At 55.4% G+C, this 14,168-nt stretch overlaps 1 protein-coding gene across 1 annotated transcript; it reads right to left on the bottom strand.

The window, feature by feature from the left end:
- Positions 1 to 4,445: 4,445 nt before the first annotated feature.
- LOC310923843 (C-type lectin domain family 2 member B-like) lies at positions 4,446 to 6,115 on the bottom strand (the record flags this gene model as incomplete). The annotated part of the gene is made up of 5 exons (XM_083885768.1): positions 5,610 to 6,115; positions 5,149 to 5,244; positions 4,869 to 5,047; positions 4,671 to 4,771; positions 4,446 to 4,560 (listed from the first exon to the last, which is right to left on the bottom strand). The coding sequence occupies exons 1-5, from the start codon at positions 5,725 to 5,727 to the stop codon at positions 4,446 to 4,448; spliced, it is 609 nt and encodes a 202-aa protein (XP_083741894.1). The 5' UTR covers positions 5,728 to 6,115.
- Positions 6,116 to 14,168: the final 8,053 nt, after the last annotated feature.

Genomic DNA, 14,168 nt, shown 5'->3' with positions numbered 1-14,168 from the left:
CCTCCATCCTCCTCCATCCTCCTCCTCCTCCATCCTCCTCCTCCTCCTCATCCTCCTCCATCCTCCTCATCCTCCTCCTCCTCCATCTAGACAAGGCTTGGGAATGACAAATCCTGGTTTAGGGGAAAAAACAAGGGGTGAGTGCTTTGGGTTGGGGGTTTCTACTGCCCAAGTCCATCTCAGGATGTCTCCAGGCATTCTGTGTCCGTCAAACTCTTCAAGCTACCAAGATTAGGCCCAAAATCCCTCCCAAGAGTTCTCCCTCTCTGATCTCCACATTTTGGTGTATCAGGGGTCCCCCTTCCCTGGGCCGATGGGGGTCCCGTGGTTCCTGCTGTCCCCCCTCTCCAGGATCTCGCTTAGGGATGATCTGGTGATCCCACACCAGCCCACGCTCTGCCGGCAGCAACCACCTGCACCCCTCCCCAGGGCCCAAGAGAAAACCCCAAGCCATCGTGGACCCCCATGATCTGCCAAGGGGCATTTGTGGTTCAGCTTTGCGGTCCCCCAAGGTCTGAATATCCACAACCCCCAGAAAAACCTCCAGGGACCCCCCGGGATATTTGGGGGGAGCTCCCCACCCACGCTCACCAGCCGGCACCGAGCGCCACGCGGGGCCACCGAGGACAGCCCGGAGCTGCGGGGACAGAGGTGACAGGAGATCACCCAGCCCCTCACCAACAAGGCAGAACTCTGTAGGTTTGGGCTGGTTTGTCCCCAAAAGCAGCTCAGAGCCCGGCAGCCCCCAGGGTTCAAGGATTAGTGGGAGTTTTCCCGGTGGAATTGCTCCATGGCAGGAATTAAACCCTTTATTTAGTGGTCAGACTTTAGGATCTTCCAGATCTTTTCTAACCTAAACAGTTCTGACTCTTCTGCTGGTTTTTCCCCATGGGGTAACCGAAACTGGAGTCAGCAGGAAAAAGCACGAGGCACAAGTGTAGCAGAAAGACACAAAGCAGGAGCCCCACGAGCACAGGGAAAACGCCCCAGGAACAGCAAGGCTTGGATCAGGATATCTAAAGGCACCGCAGCCCTTCAGCATCCCAGGTCTCCTTCGAGCAGAGCAGCTGGGGCTCATTTGGAGCTTTCACTGCGAGCACGGACCCTTTGGAAGAAGCAGCTCCTGGAAATCACGTTTGGTGTGGAGTTCAATTTTCCCGGTTCAGCCCCTGCACACAGGGATGAGGCTCAAACGGCCGAGCTGGGCCATGTCAGGGCTGAAAAGTCATCCTGCAAAGCCGGGGTTTGATCCTGGCAGGGCTGAAGGGGAGGAGGGAGGTGGAAGAGCAGCGGGTGTTTAACCCCGCGGCAGTGAGTGTGAACCATCGCAGGGGGAGGAATCCCGGGGCAGGAATCGCCCAGGAGAATCCCGGGGGAGGAATTCCGAGGGAGGCATCCCCGGGGCAGGAATCCCGGGCTATGAATTAACTGAGTAATTAATCCCGTTTAATTGAGCCGCGGAACGAAGCGCTCCCGGTGCATCCAAGACATTCAAACCCAAATCCTCCGCCGGGATCCCAAACCACAGCCGGGATCTTATCCCACCCCACAGTCCCTTCCCCTCCCTGCACCACCCGGGGCTTTGCACCACCACAGCCCCTCCAAAGGCCCCCAAAACCCAGCCCGAACCCACAGCCCGGCTCAGGGCGCGACAGCCGCTTCCCGCAGCGCTCCCCGGGGCCGAGATCCAGGCGGGCATTAACGATCTCCGTGGCCACGGTGGGATGGCGGGAGGTCCGGCTGGTCCCGACCCCGCGGGCCGGACCCTCGGAGCCTGGGCGGGGGTCGCTGGCCCGGCCCAGCCCGGCCCCAGGCCAGGGGAGCTGCGCGGAGCCGCCCCCGCGTCCCCGGGCCCGGACGGGCAACACCGAACCTGCCGCAGCCTCTGCCGAAGGAAGCCGGGGAAAGGTTGTTCTCCTCCGGGAATGGGACCCCATCGAGGAGCCTGTGCTGGCCCCACTCCAGCCGTGCTTTTCCCAAGGATCAAAAGGCTCCCAATCGTTAATAATGGAAAAGGCCCAACCACCCCAAAATTCGGGTTGTGCAGAGAGAGCTTTGGCCTCACTCCCCTCTGTCCAATGTGCTGATTTGTGGTGGAAAAAAGCCAGGTGGCATTGCAAGGACCGATCGTGGAGTTGTTGAGGTTGGACAGTGTCTCCAAAGCCGTGGAGTTCAGCCCTGCCAAAGCCACCCCTGACTGTGTCCCCAGGTGCCGCATCCTCGGCCCTGTTAAATCTCCCCAGGAATGGGGACTCCCCTCATGCCCTGGGCAGCCTGGGAAGGGCTGGACAACCCTTTCCATGAAGGAATTTTCCCTATTTCCCCCGTCTTGTGGGAGAAGAGCCCAGCCCCACCTGGCTCTGAGCCCCTTTGCAGGTAATTTGAGTGAGAAGGTCCCTCCTGAGCCCCCTTGTCTCCAGGCTGAGCCCCCTCAGCTGCTCCTCTTGAGTTCTCCACACCCTTCCCCAGCTCCATTCCCATCCCTGCACATGCTCCAACTCCTCAATGCCTTTCCTGGAGCTTGAAGCCCACCACTTCATCCCCAAAAAACAGGGAGACTCTTTGGAAATGGGGTTAGAGATGAGCCCTTCAAGGGGAGAGGAGGGGAAATGCTCCCAACAGCTCAAGAACTCTGTTTCTCCTCCAATTCCTTGTTTTCACATCACTTCCATGAGACAGCTGCTCCCTTTGGAAAACAGGATGGGACTACAATTGTTGGCACCAGGAAAGCCACAAAACAGCCCCAAATTACAGGAATTAAAGGTGTTAAGGGTGAGAGGCTCCATTGCTGAATCTGTGTTTAGGGAGATTTGCTCATCTCCCTCTGCAGAGAGGCTGAGAACCCCTTCCAAGGACCTACAGAAGCATCCAAAACTTGGGAATTTATCCCCATTTAGGAGTAAGTGGCCTGGCTAAGCTGATTGTTTAATTCTGCAATGAGCACCAGCCAACCCAGGGCCCCATTTCTGGCACCTCCCTGCTCTGACCCCTCCATTTCCATCCCCTCGTGAGACAAACATCACCCAAAGCTCTTTTTCCATCCAACAAATGGCTCTGAGGCCCTGCTGGGTAAAAGATGCTCTGTCCCTCCTGAGAGCAGGGATGGCTGCTGTGGTCAGCAGTGTGAAAGCACAGAGGGGGTGGCACAGGGGCATCCTGTGGAAGCTGCCTCAGGTGACTCCAGAGCTGCTGCAGCCGAAGGGATGCTGATCCTAGGAAAGGGCTCCTCAAAGGAGGGGATATGCTCCTCCAACGGCCAACTCTTCCCTCCCCACAGCCTGATCCCACCTAAGCCCACCTGAGCCAGGGTGACAGGCACATCACAGCTCCTTCCACCTTCCTCTGCTCCTTCAAGGAGGCAGAGAGGTGACACAGCCCCAAGAGTGCCAAGGGAAGGGGGAATGTGGAGACAGAAACTGGAAAGGGCTAGAGAAGAGGGAGGGAAGAGCAGGGCCCTCAAAAACAGTTTCTCCCCAGGCTGGGGAGAACAAGACAAACAGAATCAATGTGGGACCCTCCAGAATTCTCTGCCGTCCCAGCTGAAGCCCTCGCTGGCTGCTCCGGGCTGGACGGGCGCACCGGGAGCGCTGGGAAGGGGCCCCAGCTCGGGGCGCGGCCCCCGGGGCAGCCCCGCGGCAGCTCCAAGGCTCCGCCAGCCGGGATGGAACGTGGCAGGGGGAGCGGGGAAGGGACGGGGCTGCCGGCGCCGAGGGAACACCAGGGACACCGGGGGCGCTTCACGAGCATTTAATAAGAAACCCCAAAATTATAAACAATACAAAAACAGCAACAGTGGCACCTTAAAAATGGATGGGGGTCATGCAGAGACATCCCACAGAAGGGATGGAATGGAATTCCACTGAATTGGAATGGACCCACAAGGATTGAGTCACACCCTGAAGGTATTGGTGCCTGTGGGGTCAAATCACACATTGGCATTATTGGCACCTTGCCCCAACCGAGGTCACATTCACATGTTTGTACCTGTTTGTACATTGCACTTGTTTGTTGCCTGTATTCACAGTGTTATACCAGTATAGATATGAAATATCTGTGTATAAATAGTGTTAGAAGAAGGTATATGAAACCTGTTTCCACAGTGTTATATCTACATATATATACAGGCTTGGTGTATAAATGTGTAGTGCAAGAGAAACAGGATGAGTCCTGGAGTGGCTCCAGGAGAAAGAAACCCCCAGCCCCAGCCCAGGCAGCCACACCTCAGCTTCCACATCACCTCCTCTTCCTGCACGTTCATCTCCTGGAGACCAGGCACTGAGGTGACCCTGAGACAAAATACTGAGATGTTCATGAGATCAGGCACTGAGGTGACGCTGAGGGTCAGTGCAAGGCAGACACTGTGCCTGAGGAAGGACATCCCAGGGTCTGGGAAAGGGCAAAGCTGTGACTGCCCAGCACAGAGAAGGTGCTTTGTCCATCCCCTGTTACAGCCGAGTTTGGGCTCTGCTGCACAGATAGGGCACCAGGTATGAGCAGGGCACACTCCTGAGTTTATTCTCAGCCAGGAAAACACACTCTGCATCGCCCAGGACAGGAACCCTGCAAGGAGGAGCAGAGACAATGCTGGCAACACAGGGGACACATTGTGCTCCCATGCCCCCATTCCCTGCCCACATCCCCCAGGCCCTGCTCGGCTCCCTGGGACTCACGAGGAGTTGAAGCTGCTGCCGTCCTCCCACTGAAGCTGCTGCCCCCGTCTGCGCAGCCCCAGCCAGAGATTGACCTTCCGGCTGGGGCGGGACAGGAACTCCTGGGAAGTGAAGAGACCAGCAGTCAGATCTGCACCCCCAGCCCAGGAGCCCCCCAGGCCCCCCTCGGACACCCCACACCCCCAGCCCCTCACTCACCATTTCCTCATCCCTGAGCACGGCCAGGGAGGCCCCGAGCTCAGAGCACCGAGCCTGACCCTGATCCCAGGTGTGCTGATCCTTCGAGAGGAAGTAGCAGATCCTGCGGTACCCGACCCAGTCATCAGGACAGGCCAGCGGAGTGCCAGGAAAAGCTGCAATGTTTGTTTGTCTTCCCCCTGCAGAGGGAAGAGGAGAAGGTCCAGGATTCCCCTCCACAGGCAATAGGGACCCTGCTGTGCCCCGAGGGGCTGGGCTGAGGCAGCTGCTCCTCCCTTACCTGACAGCACAGCCAAGGCCGGCACCAAAGCCAGGACCAGCATCACGAGCAGAGTCAGGACCAGGGTGACCTTGGGATGGGATCTGAACCTCTCACCTGCAGCAGTAAAGAGTCCATGGCTGTGAGGACGGGGCTGTCCTGAGCACGCCCAGCCCTCACATCCCCCCACCCAACACCCAGGGGACACAGGAGGGATCCCCCATTCTGTGTGCCCCTCACTCAGCTGGCAGCAAGAGAAACAAGGGACAGGGGCACAGCCAGGGCCAGGGCACAGCCGGGGCCAGAAGAACTGCCCAGCGCCGGGGGCAGCCGGGGGTGTCGGTCCCAGCCCCTGCGGGGGCCCAGCAGAGCAGGAGGGCTCTTCCAGAGCCCTGGAAACAGCCACAGCCCTGCCAGCCCTGTGCACCTGTGGGGTGACACTGTCCCCTCCCTACAGCCCACGGCGCTGGCCCTGCACTCACACAGAAACTGTAGGGGTTTCTTCTGTATGTTCTCAGCTTCTGATCCGTTCTGGCATTTCAGGGGCTTCTTCACCCTCCCAGTACTGGAGCGGAGCTCATTCTCCACATCTTCATTCATTGCACACCCACCAGTGGCCCCTTCCTGCTTAGGACAAGTGGCTTCTTGCTCCCCCCTCCGAGCTCCGCCAGTGCCGCCTCACCGGGCTCCGGCCGCTGCCGCCGCTCCCGGGCCCGCACACGCTCCGGAATGCGGAGTGGGACGGAGCTGGATCCTTTCTCGACCCGCGTTCTGAGCAATCCGCGCGTGGAACACGAGGAGAGGCGGGAGACATCAGGTGGAAGGGCGGCTTGGCGCTCTGCACGGAACGGCCCCGGCTGTTTTCCCGAACTCCAGCGGTTTCTCGGGAAAGGTGGCTGAGGAAAGACCCCGGCGCTGTGCCCGGAGGGACATCCCAGCCCAGTTTCACATCCGACTTTTCAAATTAGGGAAACAATGGAATAATCACAGGACGGGATCGCGGCAGTTCCGTGCCGCGCGCCAAGCCCGCCCCTCTCTCCCATTGGCCGACGTCTCCCGCCGCGTCTCCTTCTCGCGCGCTGATTGGTCAGAGCTGAGCTGAGGGACGATCCCGGCCCGCCCACTCCGCCATGCTCGGATCGGCCCCCGGAGCGCGGAGCGACTCTGGAAACCGGGACCGGCCCCGGGAGCGGCGGCAGCGGCCGGAGCCCGGTGAGGCGGCACTGGCGGAGCTCGGAGGCGGCCCCAGCGCAGGTGGGAGCCGCGCTCGGTTCTGCCGGGGCTCGGGGCTGGCTGCGGGCGGAGGGGGCGGCAGGGGGCTCCGGCGGGTTCCTTGTGCCGTGTCGGCGCCGTGTTGCCCGTGGCCTGAGGGCGCTGCGGGAGCGGCTGCCCGCGCTCTCCTTCCCGCCGCTGCCTCGGCAGGAGCCGCTGCCGGAGCAGCGCCGGCTCGTCCCGGTTCCTGTGGGGAGGACGGAGGTGGCCGCCCTGTCCCCGGGGGGGGCTGTGCGGGAAAATTCCCAGAGGTGGCCAGAGGTTTGTGTCCCCACAGGAGCCCGAGGAGTCCTGTAAAAGTGACTTTATTCCTGAACAAAGGGAGAGGCCGTGCGGCCTTTGCCGGGGGGTCTCTCCAATTGTTGTAGGACGCGGCCTCCTTTTTCTCCTGATTTTCCCTCCTGCATCTCCCTGTCCCTTTGCCCCGTGGCGAAGGTCCTTGGCAAGTTCCGACTTCCCGATCCGCCTCCTGCATGTCCTCGTTAATATGCGCCCCCCTTTTGTAGAACATCCGATATTCACGGCTCTGCTCAGTCTTTGTTCTTCTCCGTGTTCAGGAATTTCGCAGGGCCTTGGCTGAGCACAGTCCGTGTCAATGAGGAACATTTTCTGAAACTGATGGATTCTCCCGTTGCTCCCTTATCTCCCAGTCCCCGGCCCTGTCTCCAAGCAGATTCACTCGTTGACTCTGTTTTTTCTTGCTGGGTCCTCTTTGGTTTTGGGATTCTTGTCAGTGAGCTCGTTCCCTGTCCTTTTGTAGCCGTGTGTGGCTCAGGAGGCCTGGCTGCCACCTGCATCCCCTTGCTCAGCTGTGAATGAGCTGCCCTCAGCAAGGTGTGGTGCAGGGCCCAAAGATGAGAGTTGCTGTAGCACAACAGAGGAGAAAGAGCATTCCTTTAACCCAGGGCTGCATCAATTGATCTCTTTTCTCTAATTAAATCATCCCAGACTTGGATTCCCAAGTGATTTCTCTGAGCCTGTGGTAGCACAAACAGCCCAGTGGTCTGATGGTCCCTGTGTGACACAGACAGTGCCAGCACATGTTGGAGTGGGGAGAGGGATGATTCCCCCCACTTCTTGTAGTGAAGTTTTCACACCATTCTCCACTGGCTGTTTCCCTTTGCAGCTGAAGCAATTTGTGTTGCAGAGTCAGATCTCCTCCCTGTGGGCTCTGCCTTTGGCTGTGCCAATTCCATCTGTGCAAGCAGGCAGAGCTTGGGCTGAGGGGCAGAGGGAATCAGCCCAATTCCTCCCGCAGGCCAGAAGAGCCTGGTGCACTGTCCCCACTTTTCCCCAGCAGTGTTAATTTGCATTTCTAAAGCTCCTCTCCTGGCTGCCTGGAATGGAGCTTCTCTTCCAGAGCAGCCACTGAATGACTCACATGTGCCCCCCCCCCACAATCTGCTTTGTTTTGGTTTGGTTTTTTTTTAACTGGTACGGAGAATGTTTATGAATATAAAAATACAGAATTTCCGAATTATCATTTGATAATTTTGTGGAAGTAGCGAAGCAGCTTGTACTGAGAAGATTAGCTATTAAACTTGCTTGTTAGGTAGTTAAAGGTAGAAGTCTTACAGGTAAGATGTATAATACCGAAACTCACAAGTAGGTATTTGTCAAAAATCGATAAAGCAGAGTTTGTGGCTTGAATCCAGCAAAATCTAGCTCCTAATCTTTGGCAAGAGCAAAGTGACCTGACAAACAGCCAAACCTCCACTGCACCTGCCCAGAAGCAAAGATCAGCCTGAGGAAGACTCAGCCTTCCTCCCAAGGCCCCAGCTCACAACCACCAGGACGGGTGGGCTCTAATTAGAGCACGAATGAGAGAAGGCAGGGAATGGGCAGGTGAGGTGTGGATTTGTGGGATCAACGTGTATTTAAACCTGGACCTTGTCTTGAGCAGGTGCACAGGGTTTGCAGGAGATATCCCCTGGTTTGGAGCATGTATTGCCCTGTCAGGTAATGCTAATTCCCAGGACAGTTTGTCCTGGCCAAAATCAGGAGCCTGGTTCTTCCTGGTTTCTTTATCAACTGGTTCTGTTCTATTGGGTCTTCATAATACCTAACTCTCTCTTTACTGAGTTTTAATAATATAAATCTTATCTCCATGGCTTTAACCTAGAAACTAAATTCCTGTGTATTTTGTTAATTGGTCCTTCCTAACAAGTTACACTCCTGTGTGTTCTGGCACAAGTTGTTTCTCTACTTGTACAAAACTGCTAAATAAGCTGCAAATATTTCTGTTCTCCCATTCACCTGTTGAAGCACATTTTATGTTGCCAAAATTCTGAATTTTCATGTGCATGTACATTTCTCATATCAGCAGCCTCCCATCCTCCTCCTGCAGCCGGGAAGTCCAAATCTCCTTTGGGCCTTGCGAGCCCTTGAGCCCAGGGTGAGGGGTCCCCCTGTGCTGAGCTGTGCTGGGGCTGTTTCTGTGCTCAGGGACACTTGGGATGGGCCACTTGGCCCCCAGTGGTGCTTCTTCCCACTCCTCAGGCAGGGCCCCATGTCCTGGTTGGATGGTGTGAACAGCAAAGTCCCAAGGCAGGGTCTGTGCCAGCCCAGCTTCCAGTGGGAGAGATTTCACAGGAGACAGGATTCTGGCCACAGGCTGCTTTAAATACACATCCCTTATCTCCAGCCTGCACTAGGTGGAGAATTGCCAGGGGAAGGAATTCCAAAGATCAATTCCAAGGGAGATAATTGAATATCTGCCCTGGATCTGGCTCTTATTCTTGCCAGAGCCAATGGCAAAAGCCCCACCTGTGGCCTCTTGGTTTCTGTCAGCAGCTTCCAAAGGTGTTTCTTTATTTCCCCATTCATTCTTTCTACCTGACCTGAGCTCTGGGGGTGCCAGGGGTTGTGGAGGTCCCATTGTGTTCCTAAAGCTGCCAGAACCCCCTGAAGGATCTTTCCTGTAAAATGAGTTCCCCTATTGTAGTTTATTGCTTCCACAATCCTTTCTCTTGGAATTATTTGTTTCAGAAATAGCTTTCTAAGTGATCCAGTGATTACTGAAGAAGTCAGAATTGCTTTTGGCCACCCTGTTGGGTGACATGGTGTCAGCAGGAGATATTTCAGCCTTCCTGCTCAGGGCATTTCAGTCCCAGGCTCTCACAGGCACACACAGCTCTGCCGGTTGAGCTGACCATGTGGGGGGTAACCTGTGCTTTGTCTGATTCCCTTTCCTAAATAACAGCGTGTCTTGTAACTCTTTTCCCTTCTGCTGCCCTTGGAGCCCCATCCAGAAACACCTTTTCTCCCTGAGGCCAGGGAATGTCTCATCAATCTCTCCCAGCCTGGCTCTGGAGCTCTGTCACCTCAGTGCAGTCATGGGTTTCTCCCCAGCCCCTGTGCAGGCTGTTCCAACAGGAGGCTGGGTTAAACCCTTCCCCTGTCCTCACTTCTAAATCCTCCTGTGCCACTGAACAAGTTTCCTGCTGGAATAACCCAGCCCTGCTCTTTTGGTTCTCAGAGCCTGAACTTGATGCCAGACTTGGACAACAGGAGATCCTTGTGCTGTCAGTTTTCAGGCCTCAGGTCCCATTCAGGCTGTGGCTGCACAATTCTGCAGACAGTGGGGCCACTCTGGCCACTGGGTTAAACATTTTAGCACAAGAATTCCTTTGGCCTGGCCCTGTTTAACACTCACATACAATTCCAGTTCATTTTCTGAGTCTGGAGGAGCCATGGCTGGGGCATCAATAATTTTGGGGTTTTTTTTTCATTTCTCAAGTCTTGTTCCCTTTCCCATGTCCAAACCATAACATTGAGGCTGTGTCGGGTTAAAAAGTCATACAATGTTCTAGCTAGAGCAGAGAATCCTCAATCCAGGTCCTGCAATTCCCAATTGTGAAAAACGAGGTTCACTTTTTGGTAAATTTAAAAAACTATGTTTAATAAAATAATTAAGACAATTAGGAGATAAAAAAAGCCAAGTACGGCCGGCCGGGTGACTCGGCATTCAGCCAAGTCCACACTTTGCTTTCTCAGAGACACTCGTTAAATACCCTTCCCGTTATATCGATATATGAATATTCATAAAATTCCATAAACTAGTTTCCATATTCCAGGAACTGTTTTGCATGGCCCCTCCTTGGGTCCGCCTTTTTAGAGCATGCGTGTTTCGTGGCTGTGTCCTTTTTATCGCGTCCAGCTTGGGCCTTGGTCCGTGCTTTCTGCAGGTGGGAGATGCTGATAGTTGGTGTATCAGTAGCAGGGTCCTCTTTACATGTTCACTGGATGTTATCCCAACCAAACAGACAGTTTAAGCATACTTACATCAACTACTCCCATTATATCTAATCTTCTTTTACCAATAGCAGAAATAAACTTATATCCTCTATCCTTACTATGTTATTAATCATATAGCACACATCTTGCGAAAAGCCAATTTTATAATACACACATATAACACTCCCTTGCAATAGGGTTTTGCTTTTAGACACCTCTCGTGCTGTGTAGTGACATCCGTGGACGGCAGGGACAAGGAACTCTGCAGAGCTGAGATATTCTAGAAACACGTGGCTTTATTACAAGGGTGGTGGGTAAAGAGGGCTTTGCCTTCAGCCACCAGCCTGGGCTGGAGGGAAGCCCCGAGAGAGAGAGGGGAGAGAGAGGGGAGAAGAGAGCTCAGGGGTAGAAGTGAGGTAAGAGTGGGGGAAGGGATAAGACAGCAGGGATAAGAGAGAGGGGGCAAGAGCGTGGGGGGAAAGAGCAAGAGAGCAAGAGCAAGAGAGAGGGCACCTTGTTACAATCCATTCTCTCTCTTTTTGTGTTGAATATTCTAATTCACAGTGACCAACCGGTGCAAGATCCAAAACCTACAAACTTTGCATGCAGCCTATGAGAACTACTATATTACCATGTCATTTTATATTCTAAACTCTAAAGACTACTTTTCTTATCTGCTTTTTCCCTGATCCCTTGCAAAGTGGAAAGGCTGCATTCCTGAGTCCTTTTGTTTCTGCCCTTCAACCCATCTCCAGCTAATCACCGTTTTCCTGCCTCCCATGCCTACATGTCAAAGCTGGCTTTCATTTCTATTGCACTCACAGGTTTTTCATCTGCAGGATTTCTTGCCAGACAATCATATCCATAAGTCCTTCCTGTCCCATCTTTCCCAACAGTGCTGGTTGCTTCAGAGTAATTTGGAGAGGCTGGGAATCTAATTTTCCTCTTTCCCTGGGGCTGCCCACACTTGTGGGTTCACTTCAGCACAGGCCTTGCCAGACATTTGACACAGAGGTACAAGAGAACTGGCCTCTGTATCACCTTTGACAATATTAATTTGCATTCCCAATTTAGCCATCAAAGGCCTTCCCAGTAAATTACAATCACAATGAGGAGCAAAGAAAACTTCCTGCATTTCAAGCCCATCCCCCACATCTGCTAATAGTGGTTGAATAAAACACAGCCCCTCATCTTTCCCACTTGTCCCCTGGATAATCAAAGACATTTTTGGCCTTTTCCCCCCTTAGGTCTGAGATTGAGAGTGGGTGGAGAGGCCCCTGTGTGTATGAGGAAAGGCCTGGTGTGGATGCAGCCCCAGGCTGAATGTTGTCAAGGGCTCCAGTGTGGTGGGTCCCTGGTGTAATGGGAGCTGTGGCAGCCCTAGGAATCCATGTCCGTGCAGGGCTGGACTTGCTCCTGCTGAGGGTGCTGCTGTGTGTGCTTGCAGTGTCCCTGTGGGCTGCAGATGGATCCCTGCTTCCTTGGCAGGGGCTGTTTGGGTGGGCTCTCCCCTGCCGAGGAGGGCAATGCCTGTGCCAGGTGCTTGTGGCCGAGCCCGTCCCCTCGGTGCTGGGGCCCCCTTGGGCCCTGGGCTTCATCCCTCAGGGGCTGTGGAAACTCTGCCATGGCCTTTGCCTTCAGCTTGGCCTTTTCCTGCTCCCTTCTTGCCTTCACCTGCTGTGCCTTTGTGCCCAAGTGCTGCAGGGGCTTCTTGTGCCCCTCGTGCAGCCCCCCTGAGTGCCTGTGGGTGCTCATCCTCTGACAGCTGCTGAGCTTTCTGCACAATCATTCCTTTCTGCAGGGCCCAAACAAGATCCTTCAAAGATGATCTGGATCCTTGCAGGGATAATGGACATTTCCTAGCTCTTCCTTCCTTCCTTCCTTCCTTGGCGCTGGTGCTTGTGCTGGCCGTGCCCTGCAGAGCCCGTATCCCAGAGCCGGTGCCTGTGGTGCCGCAGTGTCCAAAGGCGGCTCCCCCGGCGGGCAGGGCCGGCAGCTCCACGGGGCCGGGCAGCGGCCGGGGCGTCCCGCAGCCTCCTGGGGGCCGGGGGCCAGTGCCGGCCCTGCCCGGGGGGTGGTGGGCTCAGGCAGCGCCCGGCGCTGAGCCCCGGCTGCCCCACAGCCCCGGCCCGGCCCCGCAGCTCCCCACAGGCCCCCAGCCCGTGCTCCCGGTGCCGCCCCTCTGCGCCCGCTCCTGCCGCTCCCCAGCACAGAGAAACCCCCTGGGATCCTGACCTCCTTGTTTGCCTCTCCTGCCAACCGGGGCTACAAACCAGCTGCATCAGCTCCCAGAGTTTGGGCATTACACCCTGCTTGAAAACGTCCCATTGCTCAGTATTTTTCTCTTGCTGCTCTTTTCCATCATCCTCTTTCTCACCACAGAGATTCCTCCTGCTGCCTCTTCCTTAACTGTAATCCTGCACCCTCCCCTTCCCCCTCACCCTTCCCAGCACACCAACACCATCCATCCCCTGCTGTCTAAATCCCTTCTGGACTTCCCTTCTTGCTCCTCTGGGTGTCCGTGTCCTTAATTACCTCTGGGAGAATGATGCCTTGGGAAGGCTGGCCTGAAACAGAGACTGGACAGAGCTAGAGAATAAAGCAGATATTTATTGAAAGCTCTTTAGGGCAGACCTTGGGCAGGGCAGGAGCCTGACCAGGGCTACACTCAAGGTGGACTTGAAATGGTCTCCTCATGGACGACTGGTCACGAGGTCCTAAACTTCGATGTTTTGGTCCATTTGCATGTTGGAGCCCAGTTGTCCAGCCCCAGGCTCAGGTGGTGAGGTGTCATCCTTGTTGTTTCTCTCTTCAGTCCCCCCGCGCTGTCGTGGCGGGAGCGGCTGCAGTGGGGAGCGAGTGCGGGCGGGAGCGGCCGAGAGCCCAGCGCTGCCCCAGCCCGAGCTGCCCCAGCTCCATCCGTGCCCCTCCGGTGGGATGCTGTGGGTTTGGGGGGGAAGAAGGAGCCGGCAGTGGGTGCTGGGCCTGGGGCAGGAGGGGAAGGGAAGGAGAAGCAGGGTTGAAAAAGAAAATGTTCAAAGGATGCTCATGGGAGGAGAAGGTGGGATTGTGCAGGAGAAAGAGGAATAGTAGGAGGAAATGGAGTGTTAGAAGGAGTAGTGACACAGGAGGAGGAGGAGCAGGAGGAGGAGGCAGCAGAAGGTTCCACCCCTCCCTGTATCTGCAGCCTCCCCCCAGCCCCAGGAGTGTTGCCCCCCCACATGCAGCAGGTGACCAGGAGGAGGATCCATGATTTTCGTGGGGGTGAATCTTGATGTTTCTCAGCTTTATTGGGCTAAATGTTGATGCTTTGGTTTTTTGCAAAGGGCTGAATCTTTATATTTTAGAAGCGGTTTTGGTTGAGTCTTGGTGTTTGGGTCGTTTTTATCTGTGTCTTGATGTTTGGAGGACTTTTGGGCTGAATCTTGGTGTTTTGGAGGTTTTCACAGACACAAGGTGCCCACTGACTTCTTGAGAATAACTTGGGGAAGGAGGAACCCCCATTCTAAGGTGCTCTCCATTTGTTTTTTCCC

Source organism: Zosterops lateralis, assembly GCF_965231275.1.
Source record: "Zosterops lateralis genome assembly, contig: HAP1_HAP1_SCAFFOLD_441, whole genome shotgun sequence".
NCBI classification, from domain to species: domain Eukaryota; kingdom Metazoa; phylum Chordata; class Aves; order Passeriformes; family Zosteropidae; genus Zosterops; species Zosterops lateralis.
This window is presented reverse-complemented; position numbering and strand designations above follow the sequence as displayed.